Source organism: Aegilops tauschii, chromosome 2 (assembly GCF_002575655.3).
Source record: "Aegilops tauschii subsp. strangulata cultivar AL8/78 chromosome 2, Aet v6.0, whole genome shotgun sequence".
In the NCBI taxonomy this organism is placed as follows: Eukaryota; Viridiplantae; Streptophyta; class Magnoliopsida; order Poales; family Poaceae; genus Aegilops; species Aegilops tauschii.
Genome location: NC_053036.3, coordinates 205,724,283 through 205,741,574, shown reverse-complemented (window position 1 = coordinate 205,741,574; position 17,292 = coordinate 205,724,283). Strand labels below are relative to the sequence as shown.

Below are 17,292 nucleotides of genomic sequence, written 5' to 3'. Positions count from 1 at the left end.
CATAATACGCAAGTAGTTGCTACTTTAGGATAATGCCCATATCCAAGTGTTTTTTCCCCGATGCATAGTGTTTAAATTTGGAGCACTGTGTCAACAGTGTCTGCAGTCGGTCAGCCCCACCAATTCATTCAATGGGCAATAATTCCGGCTTTCCATGGACCAAGCCCACACACGCCCATCATCTCTTCTCGTCGGAGGAGAGAGAGAGCGGCTGCGGCAAAAGTTAGACTAATGGCCGTAGTGGTTGGTGCAAGTCGCTCGCTAGAGGAGAGAGAGAAGATAGGGATAGATAGAGAGAGAGAGTGCGTGTGAGTGTGTGTGCGTGGGGAAGAGAGAGAAAGGGAGAGAGAGGGAGGAGAGAGAAGGACACAGGCAGACGCAAGCGATAGAATTAAACAAACAAAAGCAGCCGTAGAAAAAAAGCGTAGCCAGACCAGAACCAAACCCCAAGGAGGCGAAGAAGAGGACGGCAGCAGCAGCAGCAGCAACCATGCCGCGGTCGCCGTCGCCGGAGCCGGAGAGGAGCTACCCCGCGCGCCGGAGGGGAGGCGGAGGCGGGAACCACGTCCTGTCGTCGCGCTGCCGCTCGCCGTCGCCGCCGCCGCGCCGCTCGCTCCGCCCGCGCCGCGCCGCCGCCGCGTCCTCTCGCCCGCTCGTCGACGATTTCTTCCCTTTCCCCTCGTCGCCATCGTCGTCGCCGCCCCGCCCCCAGCACCGGAGGGCGCCGTCGCCGGAGCCGTCCAGCTCCGACTCCGACGGAGGCGGCGTGGCTGGCTCCTCCGCCTCCGACCGCCGCCGCCGCAAGCTCAAGCTTGTCGTCAAGCTCTCCCAGCTTCCTCCGGACCAGCACCACCGCCGGGCCCCACCTCCCCCTCCCTACTCGGACTCATCGGAGGGGGAGGAGCGGCCGGCTGGCGGAGGCGAGGAGCAGGTCAAGCCGCCCAAGAAGCGCCGGATCGAGTCGCGCGACGACAGATCTCGCAGTCGCGAGGTGAAACGTGCTGCCCGATTCGTCTTCGGCTTCGTCTTTACTTCACTCTGCAGCTGGTTGTGACGCGAGATCTGCTCTTATTTTAGGTTGCTGGGAGGAGCGACGCTGCCAGCGCGCCGCGGACGAAGCGGCTCCCGGTGCCAGGTTAGATTTCTCTGTTTTTTGCTGATCTCTTCATCTTTGTTGACGGGATTATGACTTCTGTGCGCCCTTTCCCCAAGAAATGAAATTGTTTCTTTTTTCTTTTGGTTTTTGCCGGTGGATTTAGGGATGGCAAGGACAACGCCGCTGCCGGACCGGCAGGCGCTGGATATGATTCTTGACAAGCTGCAGAAGTGCGTGCTTTACAACTTGCACGGTTATGAAAAGTGTTCTTTTTTCATGATTTGATTTGAAGAGCTCGATTTCTTATGCTACTGTTTGATTCTGCAGGAAGGATACGTACGGTGTGTTTGCTGAGCCGGTGGATCTGGAGGAGGTGAGGGCGTTTGTTCGTGCGTCATGCTTGTTGGAGATGCTAATCTGACATACGGGTGGTATTGAGTGTTGATGATGCCATGGTTGTTTTGATTGGCGCAGTTGCCTGACTACAATGATGTGATTGAGCACCCAATGGACTTCGGCACTGTCAAGAGGAAGCTTGCTAGGAATGCATATCGCTCGTTCGAGCAATTCGAGGTTAGAATTAATATTTTGTCGTATGTGTAGCTAGTGCTGCCAATGGGGATTCACCATTCGTTGATTTGTTGCAAAAGTGGATGTTGTAGTTGGGGATGCATATTGCTGGTTCGAGCAATTTGACGTTATAATTAATATCTTGTCGTATATGTAGCTAGTGCTGCCAATTGGGATTCGCCATTCGTTGATTTGTTGCAAAAGTGGATGTTGTAGTTGGGGATGCATATTGCTGGTTCGAGCAATTTGAGGTTATAATTAATATCTTGTCGTATATGTAGATAGTGTTGCCAATGGGGAGTTGCCATTTGTTGATTTCTTGCTAAAGTGGATCTTGTAGTTGGGGATGCATATTGCTGGTTCGAGCAATTTGAGGTTGGAATTAATATTTTGTCGGATATGTAGCTAGTGCTGCCAATGGGGACTTGGGAGTCGCTATTCGTTGATGTTGTTGCTAAAGTGGATGTTGTAGGTTAGAATTAATATTTTGTCGTATATGTAGCTAGCGCTGCTAGGAGTGCATATCGCTCCTTCGAGCAATTCTAGGTTTGAATTAATGTTTTGTCGTATATGTAGCCAGTGCCGCCAATGGGGAGTCGCCATTCGTTTATTTGTCGCTAAAGTGGATGTTGTAGTTGGGGATGGTGGGTCATTTCAGTTCATATACTATATTTATCTGAGAGTGAATTTCACCTACAAGGACCAGTCCAATGCTAGAAGCAACCTTTGAACGCGTTCTCCATACCTTGAATTGTCAACTTCTTTCCTCTCTCGAAACGATAGCATGAACTTTTTCTGTTTTTCATGAGGCCCAACAAATGCAGCAACATAGCGTGCACCAATTAGTTTATCACATGCTTGTACTTACATTCCTATGATTAATTTTTTGTTTGCCTGTAATTTGTGCACATAATGAAGATGGTTAGATCTTGCATGTAACTCTTGCATTAGAGATCCGCGCTAAAGTTTGTGCTAGTGATTATACTATCCTACCCTAAGCAGAAGTTGACGTTTTTTCTAATATAATTTATATTTTAACATTCATTGGTCGTATTTGAGTATTGTAGGTTTGTCACAATTACTGTGTGCCTTGCCGATAATAATAGTTGAGCAGTTGATGATATTTTTCTTTAAATCGCAGGATGATGTTTTCTTAATTTGCAGCAATGCAATGGTGTACAATGCGCCTGATACGGTTTACTTCAGACAGGTACATTAGCAGCAGCCTTTCTGAAAAAAACGATGCACTTACAGCACCATCATTTATCACTTCTGATTCAATGTTTCGTGCTATGCTTATTCATGCAGGCCCATTCCATACAAGAGCTGGCAAGAAAGAAGTTTCAAGAACTTAGGGACGAGGGCATACCTACAGAAAACCAAGTAAGGAGTGAACAGAAAGTTGGACCTATTCCGTGCAACAGAGGACCAATTAAGAAGCCTGTTTTGAGGTATTCAGATGATGATCTAGACTTCTTGACCCGTAAAGAGCAAATTAAGAGACCAAATGCAAAAATTTCTGGAGCTGACATAAGCTTCAGAGATCAAGTGAAGAAACCCGTCTCTAGGAATTCAGAGAACAACTTAAGTTCTTCATTCCACAAAGAGCGAGTTAAGAAACCGATTTTCAGAAATTCAGAGAACAATTTGAGTTCCTCATTTCATGGAGAGCAAGTTAAGAAATCCATATCCAGAAATTCGGAGGATGATCGAAGTTCCTCAATCCACCAAGTGAAAGTTAAAAAAGCCATTTCAAGAAATTCGGAGGATGATCGAAGCCCCTCATTCCAACAAGGGCAAGTTAGGAAAGCCATTTCAAGAAGTTCCGAAAATGATCGAAGTTCCTCTTTGCCCCAACAGCAAGTCAAGAAACCTACTTCCCGGAGTTCGAAAGATGGTTTGTCATCCCAGAAGACACACGTTGGGAAGCCAGTTTGCAGAAATGGAGAAGATCCAGAGTGCTCATTAGAGAAAGAGCCATCTGAAAATCCTGGCAGTGCGAATGGAGAAGATTTAGGCTTATCCCCAGAAAAACTTGTTGAGGAGCCCAGTTGCAGATACAGAGATGACATGGACCACTCCCGCCAAACAGAGTCAGCTAGGGAGCCTTTTTGCAGAGATGGACAAGATGATCTAGGCGACTCCTGCAACGAAGAGATTGCTAAGCCATTTTGTTTGAATGGCCAAGACACATTGGGTTCAAATGTCTCTCCTGCCACCATTGTTTCTGCAGGAGATGGCTCTGATGTCTTAAGCGTGTCACAGGCTAATGGTGCTGAGCCCCCTGAATCTACTGCAGCCGATGGGTGTTCCGACAAAGACATCAGTTCTCCAGTGGATGAGGTCGGGTCTGAGAAGACTGACGATACTTCAGGTATCATCTTCCTCTCTCTGAATCAGCTCATCTACTTAAATTGTTCCGTTAGTTAAATACCTACTAGCCACACTATTTTATGTAATAGGGAGGTTATGCCTTACAGTTCTGAAGACGAAAGGTCTGAACTTTGTAAAGTCACTAGAATGCATTGATCAGCAAACAAAGGATGCCCACTGAAAGGAAATTATAATATGCCCAATGCTTCTTTCTTCAGTTCTGTATATGTGGGGTTTCTCTGAGTCATTCTGGTGATGAATTAGTAGTTTGGTACTCAAAATGCTTAATGATGACCTATGTATCTTGCTAATTTGGTTGAGATGAATATCTCGCAGTTCCATTTCAGGTGGAGGAATTTCATTTGATTACTACTCGTATAACCAAGTGCTCATATAACCCTGCTGACACGCTTATTCTTTTCTTCGCTTTTCAGCACGAGATTATTCAGCAAAGCCCAGCCACAAGTCATTTGTGGTAGACGAGACTAGACGAAAAACTTACCATGAACATGAAGACCAGCCTTCATCAGATTCTGACCTAATATTTGATGTCTTCTGTGCGGAGCCAAAAGAGCTGATAAGTGTATGTGAACACCTCTGGTTAAATCCAATCTGCTTTTATACTTCACAGTTTCTTTTGCTGGTTAGTTCACATGGCTAGATTTTTCGTCCTTACAGGTTGGACTTCATGCTGAGCACTCTTATGCAAGAAGTTTGGCTCGTTTTGCTGGTTCACTTGGTGCCCAAGGTTGGAGAATTGCTTCTGAGCGTATTCAGCAGACATTACCCGCTGAAGTGAGGTTTGGACGTGGCTGGGTTGGAGAATATGAGCCACCATTGCCACCTATTCTAGTTATGCAAGACCAGTTACGAAGTCAGGTTAGCTCTGATACGAATATGCAAAGGAATGCTTCGGTGCCCAGAGATAATGAAAGACTCAGACCAACAGAAAGCATTAATTCAAAGGATATGAGTTTGAGTCTACTTAATCGGATAACCACTGGTAATAATGTAGTTGGTGTGACTGGTTCACTTGAGAGTCCAGAACTTAAGCCAAGATTATTTGGTGTTTCTGCTGAACCCCAGCACAGGAACACTGATGCCTTACCACTGCACGATAAACACAGAGCATCTAGAAATACTGTGAAGACGAAAAGAGCAACCAATGATCAAGTTAGGAAAGGCAGACACTCTTCCAATGCCTGCCCTCCTGAAGTGCAACCACAGAGGTCTGAATGTTCAAAAGGAGCTTCTTCTAGTGTGCTTGATGTGCCTGCCGTGAACAAAATGGCTGGCCACCGACCTTTTTTCCAACCGCCAGAAGCAGTCAGAGCTCATCAAATGAAAAAAAGCGACTCGTCTCAAAGTGCTCAGAGCACGAAAGGTCCTGGTGTTCATGATATGCTTTCCCCAAACAATGGTATTGGGCATCCTAAACCCTTCTTCCAGTCTCAGGAACCAGTTGCACCACAGCCCAAAAATGAAGCTACATGGGTGTACCATGGAAGACCTGGTGATGCAAAGTTTGGAACTTCTGAGAAAAGCAGACAAACGAGCAACATTGGATTCATTACTAAAAATGAACCGGTAAATGCCAATGGCTTTGCCATGAATCCGAGTGCACAGAATAATTTTAGTGACCATGCAAAGTCAATGGTACCAACCGCAGTACCTGGCCAAGTAAACGTATCAAACCGAGGGTTTGATGCTTCCAGGAACATTTTCTCAGCATTTCCAACAGCTGTTAGGGAGAACCAGGGCATTCCGCCTGCTCCAGTAGCCCAATCTTGGATCTCATTTGGTGCTTCATCAGAGAGCAAACCAACCATAGTGAGTCCGAATTTTAATGACGGCAACTCTGGCTGGAAGATGCCATTTGCAAATGTCCGAACTTGTGATGAAACGAAGATAAGTGCTGTTCCTCAGTTCTTTAGACAACCTGTTCAGGTTCCTAGAGAAAGTCCAGGTCAAAACAAGGGCTTGGTGATATTTCCACAGTTGGTCCAGACAGATTTCTCAAGATCACAGGGCCAATCACAATGGCAAGGGTTGGTTCCTCACATGCAACAGAAGCCAAACATGGATATGCTCCGTCCAGACTTGAACATTGGGTTTCCCTCTCCAGGTTCACCACCAGCTCGACAGTCTTCGGGCATCAATTTGGAAGCACAACAGCCAGATCTCGCCTTGCAGTTATAAGCAGGGAGTGTGGATAATGAACACGTGTGACTACAAGATCAGATGTCAGGCAGGCCCGGGCCACAAAATTGAGCATCTAAGGACTTGTGGACCCGGGCCACAAAATTGAGCAACAGCAGAAATGGGACGTCCATGAAGTGGATATGCAAAATATTAGGGATCACAGGTCATGTCGTAGATCGATCCTCCCCTGTGCAAGATATCAGAATATGGATGGATGAACACTGCTCGAAATCATATCATATCTACCGGCCCATTTTGTTTGGTACGGGAGTTCAGTAATCCGGCATTTGGAGAAAGGCTGTGGTGGGATATATGTTGATAGCATGCCCTATGATCCGAAAGCCCGCCCGGGCTCTTCTGACCACACAATAGCATTCTGCGGTGGAAATTTTTGCACCAGAATTTAGGAGACGTCCTCAGTAGTTAGACTGCGTGGTCATCCCTATGTTAATGCCCATGTCACATTGTATGTTTGTTGTAAATGGTTCAGCATTGAATAGATTGTTAGACTAGATCAGCACCTTTACTCCCTTAACTGAATGAAATTGCTTCCCCTTCATGTTCTGCGCCAGGAATTGAGTTCCATGGTCCATTCGGTTAGTGGTATGCTGAATGAAAGATGTTAGTGCTTGGGTCAAGCAAGATCCACTATACTCCAAACTCTTGCATTTGCCTTGGTGCAAATATTGTCATACCAATGAGCAAGGGCGAGCTTACATGTATTTTGTTCTTGGAAGGATTTGGCAGCCATCCTGGAGGAGTTGTGACGTTTGTGAAAAGTGTGATGTCCTCAGGTATTTACGTGGTTCACTGCTTGTTTTGAGTAGTGTTGAGCAGCTAAAAGGGTATGCACGTCTGAAGATTGAATACACGGTTGGTAACCTGACTTCGATCTGAGTCGGTAGTGCATTTACATTTTCGTGCAATAGCATAATTTTACTGAAACACTCTTAATTGAAAAAAAAATGTGTGCTTACAGTACAAAAAAAATCTGAAGTTCTGTCATCTCGTAGGATGATAGAAAAGGGTACCCTTTCCGAAAAAGAGGATAGGAACAGTGGGTAGCTGAACTAGAGTCACAAAACTGTCAATTAGCATTGTTTTTTTTTGTGAATACGCAATTGCATATTATTCTGTTTTTTTCAAGAGTACGCCTAGGCGTACCATAACTTTATAGAAGGCAGAATTTCAGTTACAAGAAACTACACTCACTGCAAACAACGAAAGTAGCACAACACCACACCAAAGACGAACAACACCGCAAGCAAACTACAATACAAAGAGCCTATCCAAACTGAAACACAACACCGTGTCTCGACCGACGCCGGACACCTCCAAAGACCACCAACTTCTGCAGAGCTTCACTTGTCGACGCATCATCCACTCTTATCGCCTAAGAGGAAGTGGCAAGTGGGTGACAGGACTCGATCCGATCCGAGAAAGACGCCGTCTTGGACACACCGGCGATGGGCGTGCATAGCGCTGTCGTGAAACAGAGAGGACATCGACGAACACCGGAGGAGAGCGTCAAGGAACTAGCCATGTCTCCAACACAAAGCTCCCAACAGAGAAACGACGTCGATGCCGCCGCCCTTGTGCCGACCCAAAACCGAATTGAGGCTTTCGCCCGGAGACAGCTACAACTCCGAGTGAGCGAGGGACATGACGAACACGCCTCGACGAACGCCTCCAATGAGGGGGATGACATCCACGGGTGCCATCGCCGCCGGTCCAACGGAAGCCGAGCAAGATTTTCATCCGCGCGTCGCACCTCACCACACCACCAGGAATTGGGCAACACCGTCCGAGGAGCTTCACACCGCCGCCGCCGCAACACTTCGCCAACGCAGCTGCAAGCCGAGGTGGTCACAGGGCAACAACATCCATCACCGGTCTTCGATCGCTAGCCAATTAAAGAATCTGACGTAAAGCGGGGCCATGCCCTTATATAAGCCCGTCTGGAGAGAGATCCAGTGACATGCTCATAACATGTCACGTCGTAACACGGCCGTTGAATCAAAAATCAACAATCCAGATTATGTATTGTAGCAGAAAACACTGTAGATGTAGATGCATACTGCTCGCCATTGTAGCACGGGCACTGTGGGTACTGTTTGCATTGATTCATCCAATCAATTGGGGGGGGGGGATAAAGTCCCTAAATATTTGATTTAACCAAGAAAGATGATCCCTAAATGTATGTTTACATTGAAAAAATTGGTGTGCCCCTTTGAAGAAATTGAAGTGATGAATTGGAACGTGAAGATTTTGTTTTCGTAGTTTCTTTTCGTTTATATTGACTCATACGGAACACCATACTATTAAAAAGGATCTAGGTGATACATAGGCGTATTTCTGAAGTGATGCTCAAACTTACCTATTTCTTTGAGTAAGACTTTGGAAATCTCTTGTAGTGGAGTTGAGTTCTTCAGCAACAGAGACGCGGTTCTTCTGGTCGTTGACGAAATTGGTGTGACTAAAGAGTTAGGATTTTGCTAGTGTGTTTTTTCTACCGCGAGGAAATTGTGAGTTTTGATCGTTGTTGTGCTAGCGCGAGTTGTCATGTGGATCTTACCTGACAACGGTCATGTCCGAAGGGCATGACTCATTTCATGTCAAGTTGCCCCCAGGCTATAAATAGCCGCCCCCACAACCATTTGTTGGTTGGCTGCTCTAAGTGATTGATTGACAAGTGCCAACTAGAGTAACCCATCCTCCGAAGAACCTGAGAGAATCCTAAGTGTGGAAAAACTCAAACACCCAAAGCCAAAGTGATTGAGCATCAATGAAGAGATCGTCCTGTGTGATCCAGCGTTTGTTACCTTTGAAGACTGTGATATTTTAGACGGTTAGGCGTCATCTTCAGAGCATCCAAGAAGAATTTGTGGAGTGCCATAGAACGAGTCTGTGAAGGTTTTGGAAGTCTACCTTGAAGAATTAGCACGAGTGATTGGGCAGGTCTAGTGATCTTAGTTCAAGGGGAATAATGCGAAGACTAAATTTCTTCTGAGTTAAATCTCAAGCCTCACTAACCAGATGTACAGTTGTCACGACAACTGAACTGGTCATACAAATCCATTGTCTTCATCGAGTAATCCGGTTCTATTTCTTCAACTCAATAATTTCCGCCATCTACGTGTTTCACAATTTCATCAGTTTTTGCTATGTTCTGTTTGTCTTCAGTTTCGTTGTACTTAGGTTAAATACCTTTGTATCTGCATGCTTTGTATGACCGGTTACTTCCTATGCATGTTCTATTTCACCGTGATGAATTTGTCGCTACTCTGATTTGCATGCGTAGTGTAGTTACGCTTCCGTTTAGTTATTCATCGTGTTGTTATTCTTTGAAGAACTCGCTTCTTTGAAGAATTTGAGAAAAATCTCCCATTCACCCCCCTTTGGTTGATATCACGCACTTTCACGCCTTGGATCCACGCACGCTCGTGTAGCGCCTCGGCTATAGAACGCACCTTGCGGCATTGGCGTGGCACAAGGGATAACAAGGATGGCACGATGATTGACCATCAAACCAATAGTTGGTCCAGAAACAACAAGACTGCCCGTCGCCAAGTACCCATGTGGTGGAGGAATTGAAGATGTCACTGAAGTCATGGTCACAAGGGGTGTGCAGGGGTGGCAAGGTGGCCCGGAACCACATCCCTTAGACGCGAAGAGCAATGTCAATTCCTTGCATATCACGGATGCTGAGGCCACCATGCTCGAGGGGGCGACATACCTTGGGCCAACGGACGAGGCATCGACCGACCGACTCTAACCTCGCTTCCACCGTGCCATAGGAACTCGTGAATAATGTGGTTCACTTTCTTCAACATTGGAGGGCCAAGACCCATCACAAGGAGGAGGTGAGTGAGCATGGCGAAGAGAATGTAGGGAACGAGCGAGAGTCTTTCACCTCAAGAGCGAGCATGGACACCCTCCAAGTGGACAACTTCTTGGCCGTCCACTCGACAAGCAACATGAGCGCCGAAGAGATCTTCCTCACCAAGAGAGGAAGAGCAAGGTAGGTGATCAGGAAGCTTGTGACGGGGCAGGTCAACTCAATGTCGATGGCCTTCAGTCGAATTATTTTCATTCAATAGGATTGTCAGTGAGGTAAATATAAGTGCCTACTCAAATGAATTCACATAGTTATGGTTCTTTCCTGCAAAATCTCCTATATCCAATAGTTCCATAAGAAATTTTATGTTTAGAGATCGTGGATCTACTTAGGAATAAGTGAATGACGTTACGAGGATGAAGCTTTTTTTCTAGATATGTTTAGGTTTAGGAGAGTATATTTCTATGCACTTGGTAAATTTCATTCTAAGAGTATACATTTAAGTGAGTAGGCAAGCGGAACAAATAAAGCTGGACAATAAATATACCGGGGTTGGCCCATCGACCGGGAAGCCTGGTGTCGGGACGACCTCAGGGCCCAATGGACCTGGTGGCGGCTCAACTCTGGGAGCCAGTCCAGGGGCCCGTCTCGGAGCGGGAAGACCATCTTGATGTGAAAGCCAAGAAGCCCTTGCGCATGAGATCAACTAGGAGGCCTGTAAACTGTAGCCCTCCTTGTTGGGAAACGTTGTACGGATTTTTTTCTACGCACATGCAAGATCTATCAAGGAGATGCATCGCAACAAGAGGGGAGAGTGTGTCTACGTATCCTCGTAGACCGTAAGTGGAAGCGTTTCACAACACGGTTGATGTAGTCGAACTTTCTTCGCGATCCAACCGATCTAGTACCGAACGTATGTCACCTCCGCGTTCAGCACACTTCAGCTCGGTGACGTCCTTTGCCTTCTTGATCCAGCAAGACGGCGAGGTAGTAGATGAGTTCTGCCAGCACGACGGTGTTGTGACGGTGATGGTGAAGTGATCTCCGCAGGGCTTCGCCTAAGCACTACGAAAATATGACCGGGGTGTAAATGGTGGAGGGGGGCACCGCACATGGCTAACAATTGATCACGTGTGTGCTAGGCACCCCCTCCCACATATATATAGGTGGGAGGGAGGGAGGAGCAGCCATAGGAGGCGCCCAAGTAGGAGGAATCCTACTTGGAGTCCCTCCCAAGCCGCGCCCCCTGCCATATATAACTGAGGGGGAAGGAAAGAGGGGGGGGGGGAGGGAAGGAAGTGGGAATCCTAATCCACACTTTCCTTTCCCTCCCCCCTTTCCTACTCCTCCTAGGCCGGCCAGCTATGGGGGGCGGACCAGCCCCTTGTGGCTGGTGCGTTCCCTCTCTTGGCCCATAAGGCCCATATCTTTTGCCGGGGGTGCCTGGAACCCCTTCCGGTGACCCGATAAGTACCCAATACCCCCCGAAACACTTCCGGTGTCCGAATACTATCGTCCTATATATCAATCTTTACCTCTCGACCATTTATAGACTCCTCGTCATGTCCGTGATCTCATCCGGGACTTCGAACAACATTCGGTCACCAAATCACATAACTCATATAACACTATATCGTCAACGAACGTTAAGCGTGTGGACCCTACGAGTTCGAGAACTATGTAGACATGACCGAGACACCTCTCCGGTCAATAACCAATAGCGGAACCTGGATGGCCATATTGGCTCCTACATATTCTAGAAGATCTTTATCGGTCGAACCGCTATGACAACATACGTAATTCCCTTTGTCCATCGATATGTTACTTGCCCGAGATTCGATCGTCGGTATCTTCATACCTAGTTCAATCTCGTTACCGGCAAGTCTCTTTACTCGTTCCGTAATACTTCACCTTGTGACTAACTCCTTAGTTGTTTGATTGCAAGCTTATGATGTGTATTACCGAGAGGGCCAAGAGATACCTTCTGATACTTGGAGTGACAAATCATAATCTCGACCTATGCCAACTCAACAAACACCTTCACAGATACCTGTAGAGCATCTTTATGATCACCCAGTTACATTGTGACGTTTGATAGCACAGAAGGTATTCCTCCGGTATTGGGGAGTTGCATAATCTAATAGTCGAAGGAATATGTATTTGACATGAAGAAAGCTATAGCAATAAAACTGAATGATCAATATGCTAAGCTAACGGGTGGGTCTAGTCAATCACATCATTCTCCTAATGATGTGATCCTGTTATCAAATGATAACACATGTCTATGGTTAGGAAACCATAACCATCTTTGATCAACGAGCTAGTCTAGTAGAGGCTTACTAGGGACACGGTATTTGTTTATGTATTCACATATGTATTTAAGTTTCTGACCAATACAATTCTAGCATGAATAATAAACCTTTATCATGAATAAGGAAATATAAAATAACAACTTTATTATTGCCTCTAGGGCATATTTCCTTCACTCCCCCCCTTTACAAGGTGAGGACGGGGGTAGCTTATGACATCTATTCAATTAGATAGAACTCTCGGTAGTCATCATCATCATCATCATCTTGTAATCCCCTCGCATGAGGTGCTCCCACATCAATAAAAAGCAAAGCGGGACGTAGAATATTACTTCATCATGAGGGTCTGAACCTGCGTAAACCCCCCATGTCAACTCCCCCTGGCACTTCCGACTACGCTCACTGGGGGCGCACCAGCCCCTTGTGGATGGTTGAAAGGATCAATATAGTTGACTAGAGGGGGGGGGGTGAATAGGCAACTAACAATTTTTAGCTTTTCTTTACCAATTTAAACTTTGCACCAAAGTAGGTTGTCTAGATATGCAACTAGGTGAGCAACCTATATGATGCAACAACAACAAGTACACAAGCAAGCAAGGGATATAACACAAATAAGCTTGCACAAGTAAAGGCACGAGATAACCAAGAGTGGAGCCGGTGAAGACGAGGATGTGTTACCGAAGTTCCTTCCTTTGAAGGGAAGTACATCTCCGTTGGAGCGGTGTGGAGGCACAATGCTCCCCAAGAAGCCACTAGGGCCACCGTAATCTTCTCACGCCCTCACACAATGCGAGATGCCATGATTCCACTATTGGTGCCCTTGGAGGTGGCGACCGGACCTTTACAAACAAGGTTGGGGCAATCTCCACAACTTAATTGGAGGCTCCCAATGACACCACAAAGCTTCACCACAATGGAATATGGCTCCGCGGTGACCTCAACCGTCTAGGGTGCTCATGTTCGAAATATGCCCTAGAGGCAATAATAAATAGGTTATTATTATATTTCCTTGTTCATGATAATCGTTTATTACCCATGCTAGAATTGTATTGATAGGAAACTCAGATACATGTGTGGATACATAGACAACACCATGTCCCTAGTAAGCCTCTAGTTGACTAGCTCGTTGATCAATAGATGGTTACGGTTTCCTGACCATGGACATTGGATGTCGTTGATAACGGGATCACATCATTAGGAGAATGATGTGATGGACAAGACCCAATCCTAAGCCTAGCACAAGATCGTGTAATTCGTTTGCTCAGAGCTTTTCTAATGTCAAGTATCATTTCCTTAGACCATGAGATTGTGCAACTCCCGGATACCGTAGGAATGCTTTGGGTGTACCAAACGTCACAACGTAACTGGGTGGCTATAAAGGTGCACTACAGGTATCTCCGAAAGTGCCTGTTGGGTTGGCACGAATCGAGAGTGGGATTTGTCACTCCGTGTAAACGGAGAGGTATCTCTGGGCCCACTCGGTAGGACATCATCATAATGTGCACAATGTGACCAAGGAGTTGATCACGGGATGATGTGAGTTACGGAACGAGTAAAGAGACTTGCCGGTAACGAGATTGAACAAGGTATCGGGATACCGACGATTGAATCTCGGGCAAGTAGCATACCGATAGACAAAGGGAATTGAATACGGGATTGATTGAATCCCCTACATCGTGGTTCATCCGATGAGATCATCGTGGAACATGTGGGAGCCAACATGGGTATCCAGATCCCGCTGTTGGTTATTGACCGGAGAACGTCTCGGTCATGTCTGCATGGTTCCCGAACCCGTAGGGTCTACACACTTAAGGTTCGATGACGCTAGGGTTATAGGGAAAGTATGTACGTGGTTACCGAATGTCGTTCGGAGTCCCGGATGAGATCCCGGACGTCACGAGGAGTTCCGGAATGGTCCGGAGGTAAAGATTTATATATGGGAAGTCCTGTTTTGGTCACCGGAAAAGTTTCGGGTGCTATCGGTAATGTACCGGGACCACCAGGAGGGTCCCGGGGGTCCACCAGGTGGGGCCACCAGCCCCAGAGGGCTGCGTGGGCCAAGTGTGGGAGGGGACCAGCCCCAGGTGGGCTGGTGCGCCCCCCACAAGAGGCCCAGGGCGCAGGAAGGGGGAGAAGGGGGAAACCCTAGGCTCAGATGGGCCTAAGGCCCATCTAGTGGGGCGCCCCCCTCTCTCCCCCCCTTGGCCGCCCCCCCAAGCCCCATCTAGGGCTGGCCGCACCCCTTGGGGGGGGGGGAACCCTAGATGGGGGCGCAGCCCTCCCCCTCTCCTATATATATTGGGGTTTTGGGGCTGCCATACACATGAGAACACATCTCCCTCATGGCGCAGCCCTACCCCTCTTCCTCCTCCTCTCCCGCGGTGCTTGGCGAAGCCCTGCGGGATTGCCACGCTCCTCCACCACCACCACGCCGTCATGCTGCTGCTGGACGGAGTCTTCCCCAACCTCTCCCTCTCTCCTTGCTGGACCAAGGCGTGGGAGACGTCACCGGGCTGCACGTGTGTTGAACGCGGAGGCGTCGTGGTTCGGCGCTTAGATCGGAATCAACCGCGATCTGAATCGCTACGAGTACGACTCCCTCATCCGCGTTCTTGCAACGCTTCCGCATCGCGATCTACAATGGTATGTAGATGCACTCCCCTTCTCCTCGTTGCTAGATTACTCCATAGATTGATCTTGGTGATGCGTAGAAAATTTTGAATTTCTGCTACGTTCCCCAACAGTGGCATCATGAGCTAGGTCTATGCGTAGTTTCTATGCACGAGTAGAACACAAAGTAGTTGTGGGCGTAGATGTTGCCAATTCTTCTTGCCGCTACTAGTCTTATCTAGTTTCGGCGGCATTGTGGGATGAAGCGGCCCGGACCGACCTTACACGTACGCTTACGTGAGACAGGTTCCACCGACTGACATGCACTAGTTGCATAAGGTGGCTAGCGGGTGTCTGTCTCTCCCACTTTAGTCGGAACGGATTCGATGAAAAGGGTCCTTATGAAGGGTAAATAGAAATTGGCATATCACGTTGTGGTTTTACGTAGGTAAGAAACGTTCTTGCTAGAAACCTATACAAGCCACGTAAAAACTTGCAACAACAATTAGAGGACGTCTAACTTGTTTTTGCAGCATGTGCTATGTGATGTGATATGGCCAGAAGATGTGATGAAAGATATATGTGATGTATGAGATTGATCATATTCTTGTAATAGGAATCACGACTTGCATGTCGATGAGTATGACAACCGGCAGGAGCCATAGGAGTTGTCTTTATTTTTGTATGACCTGCGTGTCATTGAATAACGCCATGTAAATTACTTTACTTTATTGCTAAGCACGTTAGCCATAGAAGTAGAAGTAATCGTTGGCGTGACAACTTCATGAAGACACAATGATGGAGATCATGGTGTCATGCCGGTGACAAAGATGATCATGGTGCCCCGTAGATGGAGATCAAAGGAGCAAAATGATATTGGCCATATCATGTCACTATTTGATTGCATGTGATGTTTATCATGTTATGCATCTTATTTGCTTAGAACGACGGTAGTAAGTAAGATGATCCCTTATAATAATTTCAAGAAAGTGTTCCCCCTAACTGTGCACCGTTGCGAAGGTTCGTTGTTTCGAAGCACCACGTGATGATCGGGTGTGATAGATTCTAACGTTCGAATACAACGGGCGTTGACGAGCCTAGCATGTACAGACATGGCCTCGGAACACATGCAAAACACTTAGGTTGACTTGACGAGCCTAGCATGTACAGACATGGCCTCGGAGCACAAGAGACCGAAAGGTCGAACATGAGTCGTATAGTAGATGCGATCAACATGGAGATGTTCACCGATGATGACTAGTCCGTCTCACGTGATGATCGGACACGGCCTAGTTTGACTCGGATCATGTATCACTTAGATGACTAGAGGGATGTCTATCTGAGTGGGAGTTCATTAATCAGATGAACTTAATTATCATGAACATAGTCAGAAGGTCTTTGCAAATTATGTCATAGCTTGTGCTTTAGTTCTACTGGTTAAGATATGTTCCTAGAGAAAATTTAGTTGACAGTTGGTAGTAGCAATTATGCGGACTGGGTCCGTAAACTGAGGATTGTCCTCATTGCTGCACAGAAGGCTTATGTACTTAATGCACCGCTCGGTATGCTGAAACTCAGCGTCGTCTGTAGATGTTGCGAAACATCTGACATACACGTTTTGATGACTACGTGATAGTTCAGTGCGTAATGCTAACGGTTTAGAATTGTGGCACCAAAGACGGTTTTTGAAACGTCGCAGAACATATGAGATGTTCCGAAGACTGAAATTGGGATTTCGGACTAGTGCCCACGTCAAGAGGTATGAGACCTCTGACAAGTTTCTTAAGCCTGCAAACTAAGGGAGAAAAGCTCAATCGTTGAGCATGTGCTCAGATTGTCTGAGTACTACAATCACTTGAATCGAGTGGGAGTTAATCTTCCAGATGAGATAGTGATGGTTCTCCATAATCACTGCCACCAAGCTATTAGAGCTTCGTGATGAACTATAAATATCAAGGATAGATGATGATCCTTGAGCAACTCGCGATGTTTGACACCGCGAAAGTAGAAATCAAGAAGGAGCATCAATTGTTGATGGTTAGTAAAACCACTAGTTTCTAGAAGGGCAAGGGCAAAAGGGATACTTCATGAAACAGCAAATCATTTGCTGCTCTAGTGAAGAATCCCAAGGTTGAACCCAAACCCGAGACTAAGTGCTTCTGTAATGAGGGGAACGGTCACTGAAGCGGAACTACCCTAGATACTTGGTAGATGAGAAGGCAGGCAAGGTCGACAGAAGTATATTGGATATACATTATATGAATGTGTACTTTACTAGTACTCCTAGCAGCACC

General features: G+C 46.7%; 1 protein-coding gene across 1 annotated transcript; it reads left to right on the top strand.

Annotated features, from left to right (window-relative positions):
- Positions 1-247: 247 nt before the first annotated feature.
- LOC109759946 (uncharacterized) lies at positions 248-6,800 on the top strand. Its single transcript, XM_020318777.4, has 9 exons — positions 248-991; positions 1,078-1,135; positions 1,260-1,326; positions 1,424-1,469; positions 1,571-1,669; positions 2,808-2,876; positions 2,975-4,040; positions 4,474-4,622; positions 4,718-6,800. The coding sequence occupies exons 1-9, from the start codon at positions 491-493 to the stop codon at positions 6,236-6,238; spliced, it is 3,576 nt and encodes a 1,191-aa protein (XP_020174366.1). The 5' UTR covers positions 248-490; the 3' UTR covers positions 6,239-6,800.
- The last annotated feature ends 10,492 nt before the right edge of the window (positions 6,801-17,292 follow it).